This window comes from Colletotrichum costaricense (assembly GCF_030867565.1).
Source record: "Colletotrichum costaricense strain IMI 309622 chromosome Unknown Scaffold_3.1, whole genome shotgun sequence".
Classification (NCBI taxonomy): domain Eukaryota; kingdom Fungi; phylum Ascomycota; class Sordariomycetes; order Glomerellales; family Glomerellaceae; genus Colletotrichum; species Colletotrichum costaricense.
This window is the reverse complement of record NW_026848232.1, coordinates 2,662,403-2,686,110: the sequence shown is the minus strand read 5'-3', so window position 1 is coordinate 2,686,110 and position 23,708 is coordinate 2,662,403. Positions and strand designations below refer to the sequence as shown.

At 52.6% G+C, this 23,708-nt stretch overlaps 11 protein-coding genes across 11 annotated transcripts; 7 read left to right on the top strand and 4 right to left on the bottom strand.

Annotated features, from left to right (window-relative positions):
• Nucleotides 1-273: 273 nt before the first annotated feature.
• CCOS01_03733 (uncharacterized protein) lies at nt 274-777 on the top strand (the record flags this gene model as incomplete). Its single annotated transcript, XM_060451918.1, has 1 exon — nt 274-777. One exon carries the CDS (start codon nt 274-276, stop codon nt 775-777), a length of 504 nt encoding a protein of 167 aa, XP_060318183.1.
• Nucleotides 778-1,103: 326 nt separating this feature from the next.
• CCOS01_03732 (class II Aldolase and Adducin domain-containing protein) lies at nt 1,104-2,145 on the bottom strand (the record flags this gene model as incomplete). Its single annotated transcript, XM_060451917.1, has 3 exons — nt 1,104-1,184; nt 1,259-1,775; nt 1,841-2,145. The coding sequence occupies 3 exons, from the start codon at nt 2,143-2,145 to the stop codon at nt 1,104-1,106; spliced, it is 903 nt and encodes a 300-aa protein (XP_060318182.1).
• A 550-nt stretch (nt 2,146-2,695) lies between these two features.
• On the top strand, nt 2,696-4,121 carry CCOS01_03731 (uncharacterized protein; the record flags this gene model as incomplete). The annotated part of the gene is made up of 2 exons (XM_060451916.1): nt 2,696-2,969; nt 3,025-4,121. The coding sequence occupies 2 exons, from the start codon at nt 2,696-2,698 to the stop codon at nt 4,119-4,121; spliced, it is 1,371 nt and encodes a 456-aa protein (XP_060318181.1).
• Nucleotides 4,122-4,586: 465 nt separating this feature from the next.
• Nucleotides 4,587-5,104, top strand: CCOS01_03730 (uncharacterized protein; the record flags this gene model as incomplete). Its single annotated transcript, XM_060451915.1, has 2 exons — nt 4,587-4,952; nt 5,024-5,104. 2 exons carry the CDS (start codon nt 4,587-4,589, stop codon nt 5,102-5,104), a joined length of 447 nt encoding a protein of 148 aa, XP_060318180.1.
• Nucleotides 5,105-5,124: 20 nt separating this feature from the next.
• On the bottom strand, nt 5,125-7,158 carry CCOS01_03729 (major facilitator superfamily transporter; the record flags this gene model as incomplete). Its single annotated transcript, XM_060451914.1, has 6 exons — nt 5,125-5,196; nt 5,249-5,376; nt 5,440-5,504; nt 5,566-5,644; nt 5,698-6,714; nt 6,768-7,158. The coding sequence occupies 6 exons, from the start codon at nt 7,156-7,158 to the stop codon at nt 5,125-5,127; spliced, it is 1,752 nt and encodes a 583-aa protein (XP_060318179.1).
• A 1,158-nt stretch (nt 7,159-8,316) lies between these two features.
• On the bottom strand, nt 8,317-9,449 carry CCOS01_03728 (uncharacterized protein; the record flags this gene model as incomplete). The annotated part of the gene is made up of 4 exons (XM_060451913.1): nt 8,317-8,710; nt 8,771-9,102; nt 9,176-9,361; nt 9,423-9,449. The coding sequence occupies 4 exons, from the start codon at nt 9,447-9,449 to the stop codon at nt 8,317-8,319; spliced, it is 939 nt and encodes a 312-aa protein (XP_060318178.1).
• Nucleotides 9,450-11,236: 1,787 nt separating this feature from the next.
• On the top strand, nt 11,237-11,416 carry CCOS01_03727 (serine protease; the record flags this gene model as incomplete). Its single annotated transcript, XM_060451912.1, has 1 exon — nt 11,237-11,416. The coding sequence occupies one exon, from the start codon at nt 11,237-11,239 to the stop codon at nt 11,414-11,416; it is 180 nt and encodes a 59-aa protein (XP_060318177.1).
• Nucleotides 11,417-12,085: 669 nt separating this feature from the next.
• CCOS01_03726 (alpha amylase) lies at nt 12,086-14,099 on the top strand (the record flags this gene model as incomplete). Its single annotated transcript, XM_060451911.1, has 6 exons — nt 12,086-12,435; nt 12,498-12,545; nt 12,604-13,011; nt 13,065-13,446; nt 13,509-14,023; nt 14,075-14,099. Coding segments are annotated over 6 exons (1,728 nt in total), but the record flags the coding sequence as incomplete, so codon positions are not given.
• A 1,576-nt stretch (nt 14,100-15,675) lies between these two features.
• CCOS01_03725 (aldehyde dehydrogenase) lies at nt 15,676-17,670 on the top strand (the record flags this gene model as incomplete). The annotated part of the gene is made up of 4 exons (XM_060451910.1): nt 15,676-16,049; nt 16,148-16,347; nt 16,421-16,583; nt 16,653-17,670. The coding sequence occupies 4 exons, from the start codon at nt 15,676-15,678 to the stop codon at nt 17,668-17,670; spliced, it is 1,755 nt and encodes a 584-aa protein (XP_060318175.1).
• A 93-nt stretch (nt 17,671-17,763) lies between these two features.
• CCOS01_03724 (uncharacterized protein) lies at nt 17,764-20,592 on the bottom strand (the record flags this gene model as incomplete). The annotated part of the gene is made up of 2 exons (XM_060451909.1): nt 17,764-20,127; nt 20,206-20,592. The coding sequence occupies 2 exons, from the start codon at nt 20,590-20,592 to the stop codon at nt 17,764-17,766; spliced, it is 2,751 nt and encodes a 916-aa protein (XP_060318174.1).
• A 1,345-nt stretch (nt 20,593-21,937) lies between these two features.
• CCOS01_03723 (uncharacterized protein) lies at nt 21,938-23,555 on the top strand (the record flags this gene model as incomplete). Its single annotated transcript, XM_060451908.1, has 3 exons — nt 21,938-22,436; nt 22,535-22,840; nt 22,906-23,555. 3 exons carry the CDS (start codon nt 21,938-21,940, stop codon nt 23,553-23,555), a joined length of 1,455 nt encoding a protein of 484 aa, XP_060318173.1.
• Between the last annotated feature and the right edge of the window lie 153 nt (nt 23,556-23,708).

Genomic DNA, 23,708 nt, shown 5'->3' with positions numbered 1-23,708 from the left:
TGACTTCGACCAACGGCCTTGGAGGTTGCGAGTTTGACATTGGATGTTGCGCTTATCGATGGGATTTTCTTTTACATAAATGTGGTCAGCAGTTCAAATACTCAGCTTGTACGACGCATCTCAGGTCATCGATGAGAGCGGCTTTGTTCACTCCCAGTCCTCAGCTAAACTCGATTTGTAGACTTCTCTTTCGAGGCACCTCTAGACTGTTTTCGAGGCAACTTGATTTATTGCAGAGAGATACCGGCATCGACAGCGACCTACACGATCAAAATGCTTACCACCTCATTCCAGTTGACTCATGTCACACCGATTCCCGACTACATGACCCGCGAGGAGGTCCTCTCCCACCTTCACAATGCGGAAGTCCATATCAAGAGCGACCCCAATTTGACACACTGGACGCCCCGCACGCCCAAGGTGCCCCCCACTGTTCCCGACGATGTTGATTCCATAGCGGTCACTGAGTGCTACACCATCACGGATACGGTGCCTACCAACCTCCCAAAGGCCCTGCCCAAAGGCATGCTCGAGAAGAAGAGTGTCAGCGAGTACGAGTTTACCTTTACCCCGGATGGAAGTTTCGTCAAAATTCACTGCCCCATGAGCGTCCTTTTGGAAACGCGGTGGCGTGTTCGCAAGGGGAGCGACGGAAGTCTGGAGTTAGAAGAGGTTGTGGACGCTCACTGCTCCCGTTTCCTCGTGGGCGTTGTAAAAGGCGAACTAGAGAAGAACTGGGTGGAGGTCCACCGGAAGATATTGACAGGGAAAGCATGAGTAGTAGGGTTACAGAGCCTTCATCGCGATAGACGTACGCAACACATGATACAACGACTTTTATCCGGACAGGGAGCTTCAGGATGTCAAAGAACAAAGAAGTCATTCGCTTTTACCAGGAGAAAATACGGCATCCAATGCAAGCCCGCGTAACACCTGGAGATGAACTTTGCTTCATATTATTCGGAAAACACAATGTCAATAGTCATACGCCGTCTCAAATCAAAATAGGTGCACCACCAATCAAAAATTTTCAAGGCTGGCTGGAAACAGTATAATTGAGCACACGTGAAACTCGAGAGGCACTAAAGACTCGGACATGACCTTTACTCTCCTTTACACAGCTCTCCACGCGACCTCCAGATTTCATACTCGAAGTCGGGTTGAAACTCCGTGTATAATGTCTCCTATGCGTTTAATCGGAGTTAGCCTTCAGCCAATCTCGTCGAGGTTAAGTACCACACAAGCTTCTTTGACGTACTGGATCAGCATTAACTTTGGCTGTGGACTCGGCCTCCTTTTCCCCAATGATATTCTTGGGGAGACCTGTGCTTTCCACCATAATCTGAACCTCGCATGACTTCTCCATCAACGTGAAAAGATACGCTGCCTCATCAACCGTGCCTCCAGTCGTTAACAGGCCATGATTCTGAAGGACAATGACGCGGCCCTTTTCACCCAGAGACTCCGCGATCTTTTGGCTTTCGTCTGCTTCCAAAACAACACCACCAAAAGACCTGTACACCGCCTGATTTCCCCAAAAGTTGCAAGTGTCTTGACTGATGATGTCAAGTGGTTTTCCGAACGTTGACCAGGCTTTCCCGGCTGGCGAATGTGTATGACAGGCCGCATGGATGTCAGGGCGAGCTTTGTGAATGGCGCTGTGGATCATGAAGCCTGCTGCGTTAACAGCTGCCCTGTTTCCGCCGATGACTTGGCCTTCTTCGTCAATCTGAACCATATCACTAGCTTTGAGCATACCGAAGTGTTTCCCAAGCCTGAACCGGTGTTAGAAGCAAAGATTTCGAGATATTGACGATTTCTTAGGGACATGGACTCTCACGGGTTGATCCAGAAAGTATTCGGGTCTACCGGGTCGCGAACGCTGATATGCCCACTAGTTCCTTCGGTAAATCCTTTACGCGCAAATACTCTGAAAGCGCCAGCCATGTGCTCAAGCTGCCAGTGTCTCTTCTTGTACGGGTCTGCGATTTTCGGGATGCCAGGAAACTCGTAGCCTCCTGTCGATAGGGCAGTCACTCCCGATTTTTCCACAGGCTTTTCGACCACTAGCGGTGTTGCCAGGGTTTCTGATGGTTTTGTGATAGTTTGGCTAGGTGCAGCTGTCATGGTGGTAGTTGTCGACATGGTCGTGGTGAAGCCTGTGCTTGGAACACAGAATACTCGTCCTCGCACTTGACTGCAGCGGTGAACTAGACGCGATTTTGCGTATCTTACAATGGAGTTCGGTCAGCTCGTTTACGACGCTTCTTATCCAGCAGATTATGCCTTGATCGGAGTTGTCTTTACGAAAATGAACATTGCCCTAATTCCAAGCACAACCTGACGTCCTTGACGATCGACCTGATCATGTTGCATTGGGTAATCAACTGCGACTAACTGCTAGCTTCGCTGTGGCCTTCCATCGCGGGATCTACTCCTACCTGCCTTATCATTGTCTCCACTCCAATCGGCGCCCGCTTGACCAAGAGTGATAAGCTTATCCGTATCTCTTCCGGGACTCTCTCCGGGGCCCCGTGTTTATCTCCAAAACCAGGGCCTTCCGGGAAAGCAACAGATTACAAGGTTGGTCGGATGGGGTCCAGTCACCCGCTGCTCTCGCTCCCAGCTTCCTGTTTCACACATGCGTAGGAGAAGCCAGCAACTCGATCTCTGTCTGGCAACCTCGACCTGACCGATGTCTTCTCCGAGGTCTGCGACGTATCTTGCCCGAAGACGGACCAAGACTTTCACTGGTTGCTGGACATGCCGCTCAAGAAAAGTCAAGTGCGACGAGGGCAAACCACACTGTTCTTCGTGCAAAGTACGGGGACTTGACTGCCAAGGTTATGGTGTTCGGCTTCAATGGCTGCATCCTGAGACTACGGTCCCATCAGATTTGAACTTGTCTGATATCGAACTGGCCAACGATGCATCGGCCTTCAGATCTCGGAGGCGACAAGTTCCAATTTGTAGGCTTTCTGATCACCGTAAACACTCTTATACGTGGTACTAAGAATTACGTAGCACTCAGTCAACAAGTTCTAACATGGAGTCAAGTCGAGGGGATCCTCAAACTCATTGACTCTGTAGAACCATCGTCAGCAACCAGCTTAAGCGATGACGTGGGTATTCACGTAGAGAATTTCGGAGTGTTTGATGCAGGAAAACCATCGACTATCGATTCCCGGAACCCTGCCGGCACTTTCCTTCTGCAAGATACTTTCACGACAACCGAGACTTGCGATGAAGAGTCTGAACGAATGTTGGGTACTGACCTGGCTCTTTACACTTCCTCTCCAAGTGTGCCAAATCCTGAGAGACAGCAGTTATTGCCATCGCCTTCATACTCCGAAGCTGAAGTAGCTTGGGAGTTGTGCAATCTGCATGTGCAAGGGCCTTCGGAGACGGAGGTAGATAGTCTATGCCCAGGCTTTGCCGAAGACCATTCAGACAACCTTCAAAACAAGGGAGCCGCTGACAGAGTCTCGTCTTCTTCATCAAGACATCAGCGTTGGCCCGGGATAAGCGTCTCCACGGAACTTCCAAGGCCACCGATGGCAGTCATCTCTGAGAGAGAGCGATTTCTCATGCATCACTACATGCATAGAGTCGTCAACATATTTTGTGTCATCGACAATGCAAAGAGTCCTTGGAAGACGATACATCTGCCTCGAGCTATTCAGGGTGCCGGTGAGCTGAGTGTGATGGGCGCAACATCTAGGATCCGCAATGCCCTGCGAAACGCGCTGCTCTCTATAAGTGCCTACTACCTCTCAAACGTTCAGGTATCAGAAAATAGGCTGGAAGTGAAGTTGAAGTGGGTGGAGGCAGCCACTCTCTATCGTTATAACGCCATTGGATTACTCAAACAAGCGGTAGAAGTTGACCTCCACGCGCCAGAAAGACCGAAGTATAAGGAGTTTCTAGCAACAATGTTGTCAATGATAACAATAAACGTAAGCTATAATTTCGTTCCGTTGTCTCGGGGCAAGCATACAAGAGTATCGCACCACCTCTGCATGGGGATTGAAGCTTATGATCACCTATCGGTACACGTCATATCCCCTGTATTCTCTTTAGACCTTGCTCAAAGTCGATCAAGTCTCTCTGTATCTCATTGACACCTAGGCTAGGTTATGTCAGGAGACACAAGCACTTGTGGTGTTCATCTAGACGGCGCTCAACAGTTGATCATCCACATGGGGAAGGGAAAGCCTAGGCTGTCTTCAAAGTCTCGAGCTCTGCATAGGATCTACTATTACCTTCGAGTTATTTACGAAAGTACCGCTCCCCTACGAAGTCCCACATGTCGCTTTTCGCCATCTTCCGGAGAACGTGTTCTTCATATGCCCCATTCTCCAGGCCAACAAGTCTCCACCAGTACTTTCCCTTTCCCAGACGAGGATGCAATATCTTCGTGCTCTGAGCCTGTACAGGCAGCAAGCAAGATGGCATCATATGAATGTATCTATGGAATTCCACAGAGCTTACTCGTTTTGCTTCAAAGAACCATTGATCTGATTGATAGAGTCGATGCGGCGAGGAAGAATCACAGCATCACATCGATACCAAAAGATTTGGGCAGAATGTGCGATGATATTGAGAGAGATATCTTCGACTGGCCACTCGACTTGGAACTCACTCGGTATCGAGATGCCGACATTGGCACGAGCTTTGAGATCATCTATTACCAAACACATTCATTTCACAACGCTCTCATTATTTACTTCTCCCAGAATGTCAGACTACTCAGCCATAGGTATCTCCGCCAGTATGTGACAGAGGTTCTACATGACATTGAGACAATCGAGAACATCAAGGCCGAGAGCAAGCTACTTGCTGCACCCCTCTTCTGGCCGGCTTTCATGGCGGCAACGGAAGCTCATGATCAGCGTCTCCAAGACCGTTTTCGCCAATGGTATACTAAAGTTGCGGTTTACGGCATCAAAGCGGTGAGAACAGGAACTCAAGTTGTGTATGAAGCGTGGAAACGGGGGCCCTCGTCTGATGGTCGTGTGACGAGCCAATGGCGTACGGTAGTGGAGGAAACAGGGACGACTTTGATGCTGACATGATCCCCGAAACATCGAAGGAGAACTTCTAACTCCCAGAGGCTGATATGGCCTAGTGCTTGAAGCGAATATCCTTACGGTTACTGCCCTCGTCTTTCGTCGTCTCGAGGTAGTGAATCCTCTCCTGGAGGCCACCGTTAGCAATGGACCTTACAGGGGACTGTTAGGAAGCTTACCTCTTCCGTCATTGCATTCCATTCCTTTTCTCTTTTATTGTTACACCACATATAGAATGCCTTAGCGATTAGATAAACGCAGATGTTCATGCAGCATATTCCGATCAAAACCCGGTTGCCACGTCGGTCTTCATTATTGCAGATCTTGTCAGCCTTCCACGACAGGTATGAAGCTATGCCACGGCACTCACATTCTGGTCTATCGTCTTCCCGGTAAATATTCGAGTAGATGACGCGAGCAAGCTGAACCATCATGCTGGCAACGTAGACCCATCAGCTAGACATTCGTAACCTAGCAGAATTTGGTGCTGACTTACTTATACAAAGCCGCGGAAACGGCTCTGGTACGAACAGAGTGAGAATTTCGAGACGCCCAAGAGACGTGCATGGCATGGGCTAGCAACGTCAGATCAAGTCACTTCTTGGTTCTCAATAGGACCGAGACTTACGCGATGGATAGGACAGGAGAACAGTGACAACAGCGTACTGGGCCCAGGGACTAGCATCTGCCGGGAGGACGGCCATAGCTATGAGATTCGGAAGGTACCACAGCTGCGTGAAGGCACCAAACAATGCTCTCGTGTCCCATATCTCGGACAGATATGTCATGATCAACATGAAAATAGCTCCCAAGAACTGAGGTGGGATACTCAGCAAATTAGTATCGTTCGTGTTGAATCCAAGGTTGCGGAGAGTCAGTGTGAGATATTGGTCGGGAGGGCCGGCTGGAATTTCCCAGAGAAGACCAAAGATGTAGATGGGCCAAAGCTCCCAGTCAGCGAGAGATTTGAGAAGCAGCTTGGGGGTGATTGCCTGCCGATTGTGCATATCGCATTTCGAGGGGTCGTCGCGAAGGATTCGATTGACCAGGATCTTCTCTTCCTGTTCGTTGAACCATCCGTTGGGTCGCCACCAAGCCTTTGTTTGCGTTGGTGAAGCCGCCATTGCGAACCAGGACCAGACACTGATTGACAGTGTAATGATCCCTTCAATCAGGAAGAGCCATCTCCAGCCCTCGTAGCCGTTGATCCCATCCATGCGAAGGACACCAAGCGCTAATAGGGGTGCGACGATATCCGTGATTCGACGAACTGTCCAGAACATGGCAAGTCGAAAGGGGAGCTCGGTCGACTTGAAGAAGTACGTCAAGTACAAGACCACGTCGGGAATGAAGCCGCCCTGAAGGACGCCTAGGAGTGCACGACACACAAGGAAGGAGGTTCGACCACTAAGCCAGAATTGACATCCCGACACCAAACTCCAGGAACACATGATGAATGGAATCCAGCGGTCCGGGCCGAGCTTCTTGCTGACCATCTGGGACGGCAACTCTGCGCAGAGGAAAGATATTTGGAAGACTGTGTTGCCGAGGTTGTAGTCGTTGGTGTTCATGCCAAGGTTCTCGAGGAAAGAGGCCGAGTTTGCTTGACTTAGATTACCTCGAGGCAGGTCGAGAGCGAAGAATGCTGTGGTAACGTTAGATCTAAGCATTGGAGTTAATACACCATGTAACACGTACCGAGACACGCCCATAGTGTGACGCGCCAATCCATCTTTGTTATCAGGGGCAGCTCCTCGCCCCAGCTCCATCGGAATGTCGGATCAAAGCGATGCAGATTCTCATACTTTGGATGTGGCTGGAAGAACTTCGCAGTGGAAGGATGGTCGTAGACAGATGGCTGTGTCGCTATCGCACTGGGATCATACCCATTCTTCTTCTTGAAGAAGGACAGAATGGGGATTATGGGAGCATCCTGCTGGCGAAGGTCTGCTTGCTCGCGGAGGATGCGATTCTTCGTTTGCTCGATCTCCTCGTCTGTCGCCTCCAGATTGATCGTGTCGTTGTCTTTCTTGCTCTCGGGCTCTGAGGCCGAGGCCGAGGATTGCTCGACGATTTGCTTCTCGGACATTCTTAGGTGCACACATAGGCTTTTCGAAAGAGGTGATTTCTCGTGCAGTCTCAGCTCGTGCAAAGAATCCTCTTTTCGAAATCGGAAGCAAGGGGGCCGAGGACAGGATATTTGAGGATAGACATGTCCAGATTGACTATAGTGAACACGACTATGGAGTCATTGGCGTGAAACTGTTGGCGTATTATTCGTGCCTTACGCGCCTGGATATTCCATCCGTGGTTGACAGATACTTTGCGCGATATTCGATCCCTTCTACCCGGTCATTTGGCAACAATGACGAAAAACAGGGGCAAGACATTGGCAAGTATGCTCAACACTGATAGCTCGACACTTCATGGCAAGATGCCAATGATGTTTCCGTAGACATCACTGCAATTCCCAGCCAAATCCATATCACAGCTGATTCCCTCAAAATTGTGTTCTTGGTAGTGCTTGGCCGTGGCAGTGTTCGCTCCTTGTTGACAGCGAATGAACTGTTCGAACCCCGAGGATGGCTACGAGAAGAAGCGACAAAAGAGCAATTGGGAGGGATACCGGGATGATGATGCGATTTACCAAGAGAAAGACGTGCTTTTTTCTGCGATAAGTCTGCAATGACAAGACTACAGGCAGTATTTAGCGGTTGCTTGGTAGTCTTGGTATTGCGCCTTGGCAACTTTGTTCGGGAGGCGAGCGCTGCTTTTATATTGAGCAGTGCCGATTTCGCAATTTGATTGAAGCATGGTGAAATTCGTTCGAGGTTTATTCCACGCTGAAAGTCTTGTTGTTAGGGAAAGTATCTCGTGAGATTTTTTCCCTCTAAACTTCACAAATTACAGAGTAATTTTGTCTGGTCACAAAGCTGAAGTTCAGTTTTACCCCTAGCATGTTGGGAGAGCCGGGGCCAGTAGAGACATGGCTAGCCTCTACCCACAAGCAATAAGGCTATTTGTGTACTTGTGCGGTGAAGATGGTTTACCTATGCGACTATAGCCTCGGTTTCTCACCATCGAAAAGGCCGCCCGGAAGTCTTAGTTATTTGTCTATTGTCGTGATCTATCTGCGTGTATCATAACCCATGCGCTGCATGCGTGGCAATTATTATGCTTCCAAGGATCTGCTCCCGTCTATGACTTCTAATCATCAACACTCCAACACGAATTTCAACCCGACTCCTCACTCTTGACGACTGTTTTCGGACCAGAAGGGAAGACCGGACTGGGACCTGAGAGTTCCATAAAGAGCCGCACCATCTAGGTTCTCGCCACCGTACGCCCTTGCGCTGAGCATGTTGTTTGTCGCAATGTCCAACGCCGGCATCCTGACGCCAAGGTCGTTGGCGACTCGTAGCGCATGTTTCGCGTCCTTGATGGTGTTGGACACAAGGAATCCAGCCGTTCCCTCCTTGGGAGCCCATGATCCGCTGGTCATCCTGCGCGAATAGCTCCCCAATACCGGTCCAAAGTTCTCAAAGATGAGATCTTCCATCACGTTGCTGCCAATACCGTTCTGTTCCGCCAACACCTGCGTCTCGGCAATAGCCTCGAGGAAGACAACGAGAAGCACGTTCCTGCAAAATGCCCTGTCAGCGATCATCGTAGAGTCATGCATGCTTTTTTATGCCACATACCCTGTCACCTTTAGCATGGGGGCTTTCTTGACATCCTCGCCCATGTTGATGACTTTCCTGCCCATCACATCGACAATCAGGGGCTCAAGGCGTTCGATAGCTGCCATGGGGCCGGCCATGGCGAAGATGAGCCTTCCGGCCTGAGCGACCGGGTTGGCGCCAAAGACGGGCGCAGCGATAAAGGTGGCGCCGGCCTTTTGCAGGGTTTCCGATACGGAGCCCGCCGTGTCGGGGTGTATTGTGGAGCAGTCAATGAATGTCTTGCCCTTGAGGTCGATGCCGCTTGTGAGGAGTTCCTTGACTAACGATTGAAGAACCGCGTCTGCCGAGACCTGTTGGGATAGTCAGAAGGCATTGCCCAAGGCAGAACTTTCAGATAAGGTGATGTATCATGTCGAGACTGACCATGATGAAAATATCGTCGCATATTTGCGCGACCTCTACGATGTTATTCTTTGCAACAGCTCCTGCTTCTACTAGAGCGGCTCCCTTTGATACAGTGCGGTTTGAGAATGTCAGGTTGGCGCCGTGAGATTGAAGCTTCTTTTGCAGGTTGATGGCCATGGGCAAACCCATGGATCCAAGGCCGAACTGCTTCTTAGTTAGTATATTACTCCAGCAAACTAAAGGCTTTGCTCTTCAGTCCACTCACCCAGCCGACAGGCTTGATTTTCTGCATATTGTGTGAGTTATTGTGTGTGTAGGGTCTACGTAGGTAGGTGATAAAGTGGCTTTAAAGTCAAGCCAAACGAGGTATCGTGATGATGATTCGAATCAAGGTTGATATTCTCATCAGTATTCACTCATCTTATTTTCTTCCATCGTTTACCGGCCTTTATGTCTGGCTCCTCGAAGTCATGAAACGCATTTTTGCCTCCTTCGTCGGCTTGCGACCCGACGTAGTGCGGCGATGCCGTGAGGCCAACATCGCCGGCGGAGGATAATGGCTCATCGCCTATCAACGATGTGGACAAAAGATAAGCTTCAATCTAAGCTCGAATCGACGGAACCATGCCTTTTACTTACAACCTCAATCCTCTTTCTGCTCGAACGCTGATGCGGTGCAGCGATGCCGGCCCGCAATCCGAGAATGGCTGATAAGCATCTCTCGGATGATCCGCCCGGGGCCCACTCCGCACTCTAACAGATCTAAGAAGCCCGCTTTCGGAGCCCAGGTCCGAGCATTCGACCCAAGTGTCTTTGGTCTGTTTTAGCACTACCTACATCGAAATCCTTGGCCGATCTTGCTTGCTGTCGGATTACAGACCGAGGAATGGTGTCTTTCGGTGAAGATCCGATCTTATCTTTGCATTTACATGAAGGCGGATGATGTTAGTCAGTTTCGAGGCCAGTCACTTGAGCTCTTGGAGTATGTATGCGCCTACCAGGCCGTCGATACCCGTCAAATATCATCTCCTTCCAACGACAATGAAAAGGTTCATACTTCCATATAGATATACACACTGCTTAATTTCAAAGAAGGGCTTAAGAAGAAGCCACGACGTGACTCGTGCACTTGTCCTGGAAGGGCATTGCTTTGCCTCAGGTGAGTTTGGGTCAACTCGTTCTCTTCACACATCCCATGTTTCCACATTACCAATTATCGTCTTGGAGTATTTAATCACATAAGGCCAATTGCTGACCTCTGAGTCCAATAAGACTAACTAATGCTCACACACGATTAAACACGGCATGATCTATCCCAAGCCTTGAGCGAACGTTTTCCCATTCTTAGGAGGATAACTAGTGCTTATTCACACATCATTCCAGACCAAAGCGAGCTTGGGGGACCTTATACCCTGTTGTGATGTTTCGAGAAACCTGCTGGTTGAGACCGGACCAATAATCTTACCTTCCATGAGAAAAAAAGGTCCCGAAGGTGACGGAAGGGTGCGAAGTCTACTCGATTTCTTTCTGTCAGGATCAAAGCTTGGGCAGTTTCCACAATCGTGAGCCTTATTTACTCTAATGATGTCTTGGAGCTGTTCGCGTAAGACCTATGGTTGCGAGACGAACTTCCAAAGTTGCATTCTATCCCGGTCGTCAAACGGACACCTTCCGCTTCAAGCACTTGGCATTATGTTCCCCCACTCACAGAACCTGGCACCAATACCCTCTGCGCGGCATGGCTTCCACGAAGAGCAGCTCGACGGCCGTGCATATGAGAACAGCTCGTAATAGAGCTTGCTAAGATTTGAAATGCCTGACGCGAAGATCGAGGGTTATGGCAGGATGCGACAAACATCACTGAAGAAGAGGAGCATTAAATGACCAAAACCCCCGATCCTGCACCACTGTATAGTTGTCGATGCTTCATGTTTTGAGCTTTCGTTCTGGATATTGGTCCAAGTTCTGCTATCAACAATCTTCAAGAGCTTCAAGATGAAAGGAGTTTGTATTTTTGGCATCGCCATCGCCTCTCTTGTTGCACAAGGAGCTGCCGCGCCGCGTTCGCTGGGAACGTCAATGTCAACACCACACATTTCCGGGTTGGCGTTGTATCTCAAGGGACTGGAGGGCTCTGTCGTTGACGCATCGGCGGCGATCGGCGCACGCATCAAGGAGCTTGCTACCAGGGGCATAGTTGCCGATCCTGGAGTTGGCAGTCCTAATCTTGTTGCATATAATGGGAATGGTCGACGATGAGGGGTTAAACAATCGCTAGCTGGAATATGTTGACCACAGACCGGAGTTGCCTCCGATCAAGGTGAGGGCACAGACCTCGAGCCGTCACCGAAGCTCACCACGGTATGAGTGGTCAGCAAAAGCTCTAGTGGCTTTTTTTCTACCGCCCATTAAACTCAGAAAAGTTCCAGGCAGGATGGTCTAGACCTTTTCAAACACAAAGCAATTGAACGCAAGCGCCGGGCTCCTGCGGGCTTATCTGGGACACCAGCTGCGGCATGACGTCAAACTTCCCTGTCAAGTTGGAAAATCCAAGGCAGAAGACGCCTGGAATTCCGCTGCGATTCGACGCCAGTCCCAACAGAATCGACGGGCCAGCCGTCCATGGATTCATGGATTGATGGCATCCTGCTAGCGTCGCGCCATTTTCCAGGTTAGGGGCCCTTTGTTGTCGCAGAAAGCGCATGTCGTTCTGTGTCTGGCCATGCGTTCAAGCTACTGTGTGGAATGCCGCGATCCGACGATTTGATTTGCTCGCAGTCGCCGCGTCAACCTGCGTTTTGTGTTGCATGAGGAGCAGCGCAGCAGCTACGATGCGTCGTAAGATCCTGTTGGTGAACCAACCGACAGGAGAAGTCGGTGCGTGCATGCTGTAGCTCGGCGGTCGGCAATTCAGGACGTATTACTACTTATATAGTTTGGAAGTTACCTCTTCATCGACAGCCTGACGTCTTGTTCCGATCCCTCCTCTCTTCTCTTTTCTCAATCTTTCCTCTTCCCCAAATTCCTGAACGCCAATTCATCCTTGTTCTACCCCTCCTCGACCCCTCCAAACCCCTCCATTCACTTCTCCGGAAGCCGTCAGCCGCAACGGCACAATCGCCCATCATGGGAGACCAGGAACCGACCCCCGAGAACCACACGATGATGCAGGGCTTCGAGTGGTATGTGCCTGCGGATCAGAAGCACTGGGTCCGCCTCGAGAAGCATGTTCCCCAGCTCAAGCGATTCGGTGTGGATAACATCTGGATCCCGCCAGCGTAAGACGAAGCTCAATTGAATCGCGAAGATCAAGGTCAGCCCAATTGACTCTCAAATCTAGGTGCAAGGGATCATCAAAGACTGGAAATGGCTACGACATCTACGATCTGTACGTATTGCGACTCATTTCCTCCCGAACCGGCGCATCTTGCTAATCATCCTAAAAGCTACGACTTGGGCGAGTTTGACCAGAAGGGATCCGTAGCAACAAAATGGGGCACAAAGGAGGAGCTTTTGAAGCTGGCGCACACCGCCAAGGACAATGGCGTCGGCATCTACTGGGACGCCGTCCTCAACCACAAGTTCGCGGCCGACCGCAAGGAGAAGTGTCTCGCCGCTGAGGTTGACTCCGACGACCGCACAAAGTTCGTCAGCGACAAGTACGAGATTGACGCTTGGGTCGGCTACGACTTCCCCGGTCGCAAGGGCAAGTACAGCGAACAGAAGTACCACTGGTACCACTTCAGTGGTGTCGACTACAATGCCAGGAACGAGAAGACGGCAATCTACAAGATCTTGGGCGACAAGGGCGACCAGCAATGGGCGGAGAGCGTCGATGACGAGAAGGGAAACTAGTAAGATCAGGCATCCCGTTGGCTGGATCATAGACCATGCTAATGATGTGTAGCGACTTCCTGATGGGTTCTGATCTCGACTACGACCACCCCGAGGTTGTCAAGGATGTCCTCAACTGGGGCAAGTGGCTGGCCCAGGAGGTGCCGCTCCAGGGCATCCGTTTCGACGCCATCAAGCACTATAGTGAGGACTTTTTGCGTCAATTCATCACCGAGCTGGATAAGGAGTACGGCAAGGGCTGGTTCTTTGTCGGCGAGTTCTGGAAGGACAGTCTCGACGACATGTCCGAGTACCTGCAGCGCATGGGCAGGCAGTTCACCCTCTTCGATGCGCCTCTGGTGTACAACTTTAGCGAGATCAGCAAGGGCAACGGCGCCGACATGAGAAAGGTCTTTGACGGCACTCTGGTGCAGAAGGAGCCCATCAACGCAGTGGTACGCATCACCAGCATCCTCCCTTTACTCCTATTACATTGACCTAATCTAATGGCACGCAGACCTTGGTCATGAACCACGACACGCAACCCTACCAGGCCCTGGAGGCCCCAATCGAGGGCTGGTTCAAGCCCATCGCGTACGCCCTCATTCTCCTTCGCACCGACGGATACCCCTGCGTCTGGTACGGCGACATTTACGGCATCAAAGGCGAGCACCCCTTCCCGCCCTCGTGCGGCGGGGCCGTGCCCAAGATGACGCTGGCTAGAAAGCTCTACGCATATGGCAAGCAGGCCGACTACTTTGACTACGCGACGTGCCTGGGCTGGGTCAAGTACGGTACCTGGGACCGCCCCTACGGCTGCGCCGTGGTGGCTAGCAACGCCGGACCGGGATCTAAGCGTATGCATGTTGGTGAGATGCACGCCGGCGAGGTCTGGACCGATGTTTTGGGCTGGAACGACAGGGAGGTTACCATTGGCGACGACGGCTTTGGCGAGTTCGTGTGCTCTGGTACCTCGGTGAGCATCTTTGTCAACAAGAATGCTGACGGCAGGGACAAGTTCAACGAAGAATTGTGAGTATTCATAACTCTATGGAAGAAACGAATGTGGGCTAACCTTGACAGTGACTCCAACATTTACGAAGAATAGAGTAGATATCATGGAATCAGGCGGGCGGAAGAATTGGACTTTCTAGAATAGCTACCAAGTAGCCGTAGATTTTATGCTTCACAAGTATGTGCTTGATGGAAATACAACAAGTTTAATTACATGTTCGCAAGCAGGAACAATAGTCCTCTTCAGGTTTGCGCCTCTGGGCTCTTCAAGTGCTCTTGCTTTCATGACAGGTATGCCTGCTAACCCTTACGTCTCTTCCGCGCCACAGCACTTGAGATACACACTCCAACAGATCGTAGCCACAGATATCTCTGCAGACAATGCACATGCTCCCCATAGGTGACGGGATGGAGGCTCGCGAGAAGACTGCAGGGAAGCAGGCGGCCGAGAGGTGGGCCCGTAGCCCGGACCCGAAGACAAACCTACTCGTCTCCTCAATATCAGTACCTCATATCTAGTAAGTGCGGGGGCATAGTACATCAGGCCGGCGGCGCAGGAAGTCCAAGTATCACTCTGATCCTTACTCGGTATGGGTTTTGTGTTTGTCATTGTGGTTTCTATTCTATCCGTGATTATTCTTCTGCGTCCTGACCGGGCCGGACGGAGCTAATCCCCTGGGTACGGCGGGGCGGGGCCGGCCCGGTTAGACGGGACCCACCCATTTCTCCAAGCACGCAAAGTCGAGCTTGTGCGTTTACGGTAAAAATTTGGCATCTTTTGCATGCGATTGTCGAGCGAGTTTCTGGGTGATTACATAACGGGTGTATTCCATGACAAAAACATTGGAGGTTGTATCCTCGGGCGAATCACTAACAGATCATTGAGACTTGTTCTTCAGCTATGACCGCTGTTGCTGCTGACCTGTCGGCGAGAAGGCCAAAATCACTGTGAAGAGTCTTGAACATCGCACTTATCGGACAGAGGGAATTGGGCTCGTTGGTAAAAGCCGAAAGTCGCAACGTGCCCCCTGGACCCTGTGCCTCTTCAGCCTTATTCCAGTGTTGAGGATCCGTAGATTGAATCCCTTTTGTCCGGCACATGATGTTCAAGAAAGCTTAAAAGCCGGGGTATCTGAGGTTTCGGCGACAAGAGGTATGACTTGGATAGAGGTCTTGGTTGATATACTTGTGCATCCCCGAAAAGTCCACGACTCAATCCCCGCGTTGTGCGCCATTCAGTGGTTCTTTACTCCGTAGCACTCCACAGATGTCTTATCGCCGATGGGAAAAACACGGCAGAGCGGTTCCGCACGTCAGGCATCCCCGCCGTGGGGGCTTCAATTTCATGCTCGATGCTCCAGCCTCTTCCTCCAAAGCTCCAAGTTCCAACACCATCCGAGATGCCAGGCTCCATCCGTGGATGCCCCCATTCCAAACATCCCCCCACCCCCCCCCCCCTTGGGCCGAATGCAGTAAGTGAATGCGGAGTAGCTACACTGAGCTTCGATTGGACTGGAAGCTCGCTCCGATCTGCTGTGCTACGCTGACTGCCCACATCCACACAATCCACCCATCAACGACCCCTCCAATTCGAAAGCTCCTATCGTCGGCCTTCCTTCCAATGGCCGCCGGCGCATTCGCACACCAGAAGCTGGAGCAAATAGAAAAAGATGCTCTCCTCTCCTCCCCTTCGCCTGCGCATCGCTCGCAATTCCTCTTCACTTGCCAAACCCCTTCTTTCAACTTGTTCATTTCCTTGTCGGTCTCGATTCTGTGATACCCCCCTGATCCGACAACGCCACCTCAACCTCGACCCTCACGCGAAAAGACCACGCCAAAGACACCCAGCGGCGCGTCGCTTCTTCTCATCGACCCCTCACCATCGCCAGTCAAACATTGTCAACAACATCGCCGCAATGTCCGATCTCTCTGTTGAGCTGACGGCCCCCAACGGCGTCAAGTACACCCAGCCCACCGGCCTTTTCATCAACAATGAGTTTGTCAAATCTGCCAAGGGCGAGCTCATTGACTCGATAGACCCTGCGTGAGTTGTTACTCAATCCCTCATCCCTCATTCTCCCTGTGCATCACATGCGATTCCCTCCTGCTCTGGACGAAGACACTGACAACCTCACCTCCCAGCACCGAAGAAAAGATTGCATCCGTCCAGGCTGCTGAGGTCGAAGACATTGACAATGCCGTCAAGGCCGCACACGCAGCGCTGAGACACGAGTCCTGGAAGGGCATCTCGGCCACGGATCGTGGCGCCCTCATGTACAAGCTCGCCGATCTGATTGAGCAGCACAAGGAGACTCTTGCTACCATCGATGCATGGGACAATGGTATGCTCGCAATTTTGACATTCTCGCTCCCGCTCTACCCCTAGGCCAGATGGAGAACTGACGCAACCTACAGGCAAGACGTACGCCGATGCCCTCGAGATTGACCTCTCCGAGTGCGTCACCGTCATCCGCTACTACGCCGGCTGGGCCGACAAGACCTACGGCCAGACCATCACCAGCATCCCCCAAAAGTTCGCCTACACCCTTCGTCAGCCCATTGGCGTCGTCGCCCAAGTGTAAGCCACCCCCCGCTTCAGACAGCCATGCCCATCCGCGGAAACGAACCAAGACTAATAACAGTCCAGTATCCCCTGGAACTACCCCCTCAGCATGGCCACCTGGAAACTCGGCCCAGCCCTCGCCTGCGGCAACACAGTCGTCCTCAAAGCCGCAGAGCAGACCCCGCTGAGCATCCTCTACCTCGGCACTCTCATCAAGGAAGCCGGCTTCCCCCCGGGCGTCGTCAACTTTGTAAACGGCCTCGGCCGCGTCGCCGGCGGCGCCCTCGTCAGCCACCCTCTCGTCGATAAGGTCGCCTTCACAGGCAGCACAGCCACGGCTCGCGCCATCATGGGCGAGGCCGCCAAGACGCTCAAGAACATCACCCTCGAGACCGGCGGCAAGTCCCCGCTCCTCGTCTTTGGCGACGCCGACCTCGAGCAGGCCGTCAAGTGGTCCCACATGGGCATCATGTCCAACCAGGGCCAGATCTGCACCGCCACCTCCCGCATCCTCGTCCAGGAGGATATTTACGACGAGTTCATCCCCAAGTTCCTCGAGACCCTCAAGGCGACCAGCAAAGTCGGCAGCCAGTGGGACAAGGACACCTACCAGGGACCCCAGGTCTCCAAGGTCCAGTTCGAGCGCGTGCTCGAGTACATCGACATTGGCAAGAACGAGGGCGCCACCCTCGCCGCGGGCGGAGAACCCCTCAACATTGGCGGCAAGGGCAAGGGCTTCTTCGTCGCGCCCACCGTCTTCACAAACGTCACGACGTCGATGCGCGTATGGGGCGAGGAGATTTTCGGGCCCGTCGTGGTGATTGCGCGCTTCAAGACCGAGGAGGAGGCTATCGCGTTGGCGAATAACAGCCAGTACGGGCTCGGCGCCGCGGTTTTCACGCAGAATGTCGAGCGGGCGCACCGTGTTGCGTCGGAGATTGAGGCGGGCATGGTGTGGGTTAACAGCACCCAGGACAGCGACCCGCGCGTGCCGTTTGGAGGTGTCAAGCAGAGTGGTATTGGAAGGGAGTTGGGCGAGGCTGGGTTGGAGGCGTATAGTCAGATCAAGGCTGTCCACGTCAACATGGGCACGAGGCTGTGAAGTGTTTCGAGTAGGTTTTATCAGGAAGATGAAAATGACGCAATCAACAACTTTATGATCATGCTTTTTGTATTCATCGATGCCTCGCACATTCTATGGCTGCAGAACCAAATCATACCGACCTGGCAGCAGCGTCACCCTCTTCCCAGACGCACCCTTCACACCCGCGCCCCCCTCCCTTCTAATCTCAACCGCGCTCTCATCCCTCGGTAACAACAAAGTCCCCTTCGTACTAGTCGGCACAACAACCCTCATCTTCACTTCCCCGCCCTCGCGCTTGAACGTAACCTCAATCAACCCATACGGACACTCAAACGTCCCCTCCACAAAATCAAACTCGGCCCTCAACGGCGGCTTGACACTCCACGTCTTATATCCATCCTCCTCGACCCGCACCCCCAACACAGCCTCGTAAAACCACTCGTAAATCGTGCCCAGCATGTCGTGGCACTTACTCCGGCACGCATCCTGCCAAAACTCATTCAGAGTCGTCTCCCCGCGGCGGAGGAAGCGCATGTACGACGGGTGCTCTTCCTGCCGCGCCATCGCCATCACGATATCCGGGCGGTCGACGTCAGTAAAAGTGTTCCAGAGCCACTTGAGCCCTATCTCGCCAGCGCGGATCCGACAGTCTGCCACGTCGTCCAGGAAGGCTTGTTGGACGCCACTTACGTGCTCTTCCGGGACAAGACCGAATTGTAACGCCATGGCTTGGGCAATCATCGTCCGGTCGTGAGTTCCGGGGTTGTCAAGGGAGGTGTAGAAGGCATAAGGGTGTTCCGTTTTGTCGGTGACGAGGAGGTGGCGGTTGTACGTCTCGTAGATGCGGTCAGCCCACGCGCGCCACTTTTCCTCGTCGTTTGCGTAGCCGAGTTCCTTGGCCATTAACTCGACGTTGCGGAGACACTTGTAGTAGATGGCCGTCTCGATGTTGGCCTGGTGGTTCCCAAACGCGATATCGCGGCCCCAATCACCCAATCCGTGCTCGATCAAACCCCCCTGACGCTCCTTTGTCCGGAGATACTCCATATATCGCACACAAGGCCGATACAGCTTCGCAAACGTATGCGTCGAGCCGTAATACTTCTTCAGAATCTCGGGGATCAAGGCAACCGCCCCGCCCCAGGTGATCGTATCGTGCAGCGGACCACACATGTACCGAATCTCTGGCGCCATCGTCGGCACGAGCCCGTCGGACTCCTGCGCGTCTGCGATGTCGTCCAGGATCTTGGAGTGCAGGGCCTCGATGTCGCGGATGTACTGCGTCGCCGGCGCGAGGAGGTGCGTGACTTCCAGCCAGCCGAACTTCTCGATTTGCGGGCAGTCGGTGTGGTAGCTGAACAAGTTGCTGACAAAAGACCAGTAGCACATGTCTATGAGGGCGTTCGCGTCCGGCTTGTCTGTCTTGAGGGTGCCCAGCCTCCGGGAGGCGGAGGAGTTGTGCCTGCCGACGACGGAGTGGACGACGGGGAGATCTTCGCCCGTCTGTAGAGAGACGCCTTCGATTTGGATGTAGCGCGCGCTGGTGAAGCTGAAGTCTGGCTCCCACGTCTCAATGTCGCCTGTGCCTGCGAGCGTGATCTTAGAAAAGACCTTTGTTTCAAAGTCTTTGAAAAGGGGGTCCGGCATCAGCACGCGGCCCGTCTCGTCTACGCTCTCGGAGAACTTGAGGATGACTTGTGCGCCGGCCGGGCCGCTGACTTGGATGCGAATCATGGTGGACATGTTTTGCCCCAGGTCAAACGTCACGACACCCCTCTCCAACGTCTTCTTCGAAACCGGCTCGACCGTCTCGTGAAGTATGACCGGCGGCTGGCTCTGGTACCTCAGTTTTCCCCTCGGCCCGGTCACAGGCGTCGAAGCAATCCACTCCCCGTCATCGAAGCCGGACGTATCCCACCCGTTAGGATACGCCCGCAAATCCTTATCCTCGGACGCGTAGATATTCGCCAACGTGGTAGCGCTCTTCCTCGTCTTCCAATCCGGTCCCGAAATCACCGTCTCCCGACTCCCATCTTCATAGAACAAATGCAGCTCCGCAAAGAAGCATAACTCGTTACCGTACCGCACATACGTGTTATCCTCGTACATGGGCCAAAAGAAGCGATCGTCGCCGCCCTTATCACCGGCGTAGAACCCGTTGCCCACGTGCGCGCCGACGACGTTGTCTCCCTGCGTCAGCGCATCGCTGAGGTCGTAGGCGACGAACTGTACCGTGCGGTGGTAATTTGTCCAGCCTGGGTCGAGGACATGCGTCGACGCGGGAGCGCCGTTGCAGGAGAGGTTAAAGTGGCCCAGACCGGAGGCGAAGGCGATGGCGCGGGAGGGTTTGCGGGGGAGGTGGAGGTGTTTGCGGAGGTAGAAGGGTTTGTCGCTGCTGTCGCCGATCCAGACCCCTTTCCAGCGGTTTGCTTCGTCTTCGAACCAGGTGCGGAAGATGAGGCTGGTATGGGGCATCTGTTTTCGTTCGTGTTGGAAGTCAGCAAGGTGCTGTTATTATGTTCTGGGACGATAACATGTGCTGGACGGACATACGTAGGTTTGGTTCATGCTGTACGGCGGCAAAAGTCTGCTCGATCTTGGGTACGCCGTAAAGAACTCGTTGACGCCGCTTGACGAAGCCTGTCCGTCCTGGTCCCAGACGGTCACTTTCCAGAAGTGGAATGACGCGGACTTGAAGCCGCCATCCGGCTTGCAGAGAACGTTTCTCTGGGCATTGCTTTCGACTTTGCCCGAGTCCCAGACGACTTGAGAGCTTGAACCATCATCGAGTGCTGTCGCGTTTAGAGCAACGACGATACGATAGGCACTTTGGGAAGCATGTTCGAGCTCAGAGTGAACCACCCAGTAGAACCGGATCTCATCAACGTCGATGCCCAGGGTTTCGTGAAAGGCATGAATGCCACAGCGTGTCACTTCCATTACGCTAGCGCGACAATTGTCAAGGGAGTAAGGCTCCAGGGTGTCCTCCGCAGCTTCTGTCGAAAAGAAAGTGAAAGCAGCCTTCTACGGATAGTAACCTAGAAAAGTACTCGGTTCCCGGCAAGTCTTTAGAGAAGAGAGCTTCATGGGTACATGTAACTTCTGTAATCTCTATTCTGTTTCGGGCATGTTCCGCATGCTGTGGCCCCCCATTCGAAAAGGTTGTGGTCAGATAACTCGGGGTAGTTAAGTCAACAATGAACCGAAATGACCGAAGTTCGGTGCGTTGTTCTCTCGAAAAGAGTGGCAACTCTGGAGCTTTTGAAACAGACCTCCTCTTGGATCCAGTATAGTCTACAGAGCACCCGGCGGGCTGGTACCATGAACCTTGGATCTTTACTCCGAGTCTTTTTGGCCAAGGGATCAGGGCCATGTGCCGGTGGAGACCCGGCCTTCGGTACTTGGATAGTGAGTATTGGCACCGAGATGTCGCCGGGGTGGGGTAAAGGCATTGTCGCCGAATCACAAGTCCTGATACGTTTGTGTTGGTGTCGATCTGATGCCCTCTCGCTCGGAATTACCGACTGTGAAACGGCTTTTTAGACCGGGTTTCCCGAGTGAGCCACACATTTATTTGGGGTTAGTCCAGCAGAGATCTCTACGCAGAGTCCTAGACGTGTCGCCGTGTCGCTGTTGTCTGTATCCGTCTCCGACAGAAATTTTCATCGCCAGTGGTTCGTACTTTGAGCAACTTCACCGGCTTCAGTGGTCAACCTAGAAAGTTGACATGAGAATTCTCTATGGGGAACCCCCACCGTGCCGGCTCCGGACTAGGGTCGCCACTTACCGGGCCGCTTTGAGCCTCGAACATCAACGGCCTCATCAAGTGCGGTATGCGTATCCGTAGTAGTAATCAGCGACCGTAGTGCACAGCTTGCCTAGTGGCTGCCCAAAAGAATCGATACTGAACACGCCACCAACCACCCTCGGTGATGTCGGGTTAAAGATGCAGCTTTGTCTGGGGTTTGCTGGGTTCGTGCGGAGGCCCCAGATTCTAAAGACCGCACATTCAGGGGGGGATCGGCCAGGTTCAGTACCGTTCAGATGCTGCCAAGACCCACTGGATGACACCTCGATCTCGTCGATTGGATGAACAGGGACACTCGCCGGTGGGAGTTGAAAGCTGACAAGCCCGTTACTAGATGTTGGTCATGTTTGTTGACCTCCAGTTGTATTTTAACCTTAATATTTCTCCCGGGTTTCTGCCCCTAAGGACGATATCCGCTCTTGATTCTTCATTTTGTCTCTCATTGACAGCTGTGACTGTTAATAACATACGACAATCATGGGTCGCATCACGACGGTGTTATCCGCCGTCTTCCTGGCCATTGGAGGTTTCCTCTTTGGCTATGATTCCGGTATCATCACCTCAACGATTGCCCTAGATTCGTTTGAAAAATACTTCCGCCACCCATCAGATACCGTCGCCGGCGGCATCGTGTCAGCCTTTCAAGGCGGTGCCATCCTCGGCACCATCATCAACATGCTCTTCGCCAACAAGATCGGTCGGCGTAACACCATCTTTGTCGGATCCGTGATTTCGTGCCTCGGCTCGGCTCTCCAGGCCGGTGCCGTCAACATGGTCATGCTGATCATTGGCCGCTTCATCGGCGGTGCCGCCGTCGGCATGGTCACTTCGACGATTCCCATGTACGCCTCTGAGCTGTCGGAAGCCAAGTACCGCGGTATCTTGTCCGGTTTGCTGCAGTGGATGTTGAGTTGGGGATTCTTGGTTGCACAGTGGCTTGGATACGGATGCTCCTTTGTCAAGACTGACTTTTCTTGTAAGCCTCTCTTCTCCTACCCGGGTCTCTTAGTGCCTTAGCCCTCAGAGATAGTGGAATACTACCTTTGACGAAGATAAAGACTAACGACGGGATAGGGCGCTTCCCACTCGCCTTCCAGGCTGTGCCCGGTGTCATCCTCGTCACCGGCATCTACTTCCTCCAAGAGTCTCCCCGTTGGCTGATGGAGCGAGACCGTCACGAAGATGCCCGTCGATCACTCGGCAAACTCCGAAGCGGCCTGGACGAGGAAACCATCGACCTCGAGTTCCGCGAGATTCGCGATGTCATCTTGGCTGACCGCGCCCTTGGTAATATCTCGTGGAAGTCCATCATCACAAAGCCTTCGTGGCGCAAGCGTCTTTTGTTGGGATGTGGTGTACAAGCCTTTGGGCCCCTCTCAGGTAAGCGTGCCATTTACCCAAAGAAGAATTACGTCGAAGCATAGGACTAATACCTGTGCCAACAGGTATCAACGTGATCAACTACTATGGACCTCGCATCTACAAGATTCTCGGCATCGATACCCAGACCTCTCTAATGATTATCGGCATCAGTGGTGCTCTTTCGATCGTCTACTGCAGCGTTGGCCTGTGGCTCCTCGACCGCGTCGGCAGAGTGAAGCCCCTGATCGTCTCTGCAGCCGGTCTCGCCGCCGCCCTCCTCGTCAACGCAGTGCAGGCCCAATATCTCAACGAGAATAACGCCAACCAGTTGCGCAGTATGGTAGCCATGAACTTCGTCTTTAGCATGTTCTATACCCCGCTGGGTATTATTAGTTGGGTGTACCCTGCCGAAATCTTCCCTGTCGAAGTCAGAGCGCTCGGAAACGCTATCACCACCTTCACCAACTGGACCGTCAACCTTATCTTTGCCCAGATCTCCCCGGAGGCCCTGACTAATATTGGCTTCCGCTACTTCTACGTCTTCTTCGTTTTCAATCTCATCGCCATGATTTGCTACATCTTCTTCTTCCCGGAGACCAAGGGCAGAACGCTTGAGCAGATGGATGAGCTCTTTGGGGACCAGCTGGTGCCTCATGCTATGCAGGATTCTGTTGGAGCTGCTGCTGCTGTCGCCAAGGACGAGAAGCTTGTAGAGCAGCTTGATCACGTCTAAGCATGCCATCGAAGACTGTGCGAGCTTTGCGGTATTGGTACTTTCAGGGTTGCAATTCCATTACATGGGTGCTAACAGGGGAGGGGTTGGCCCATGAGAAACATACAGACTGTCGGTTGCGTAGCTAGGGCATGAAGTTTCTCGTATTAATAA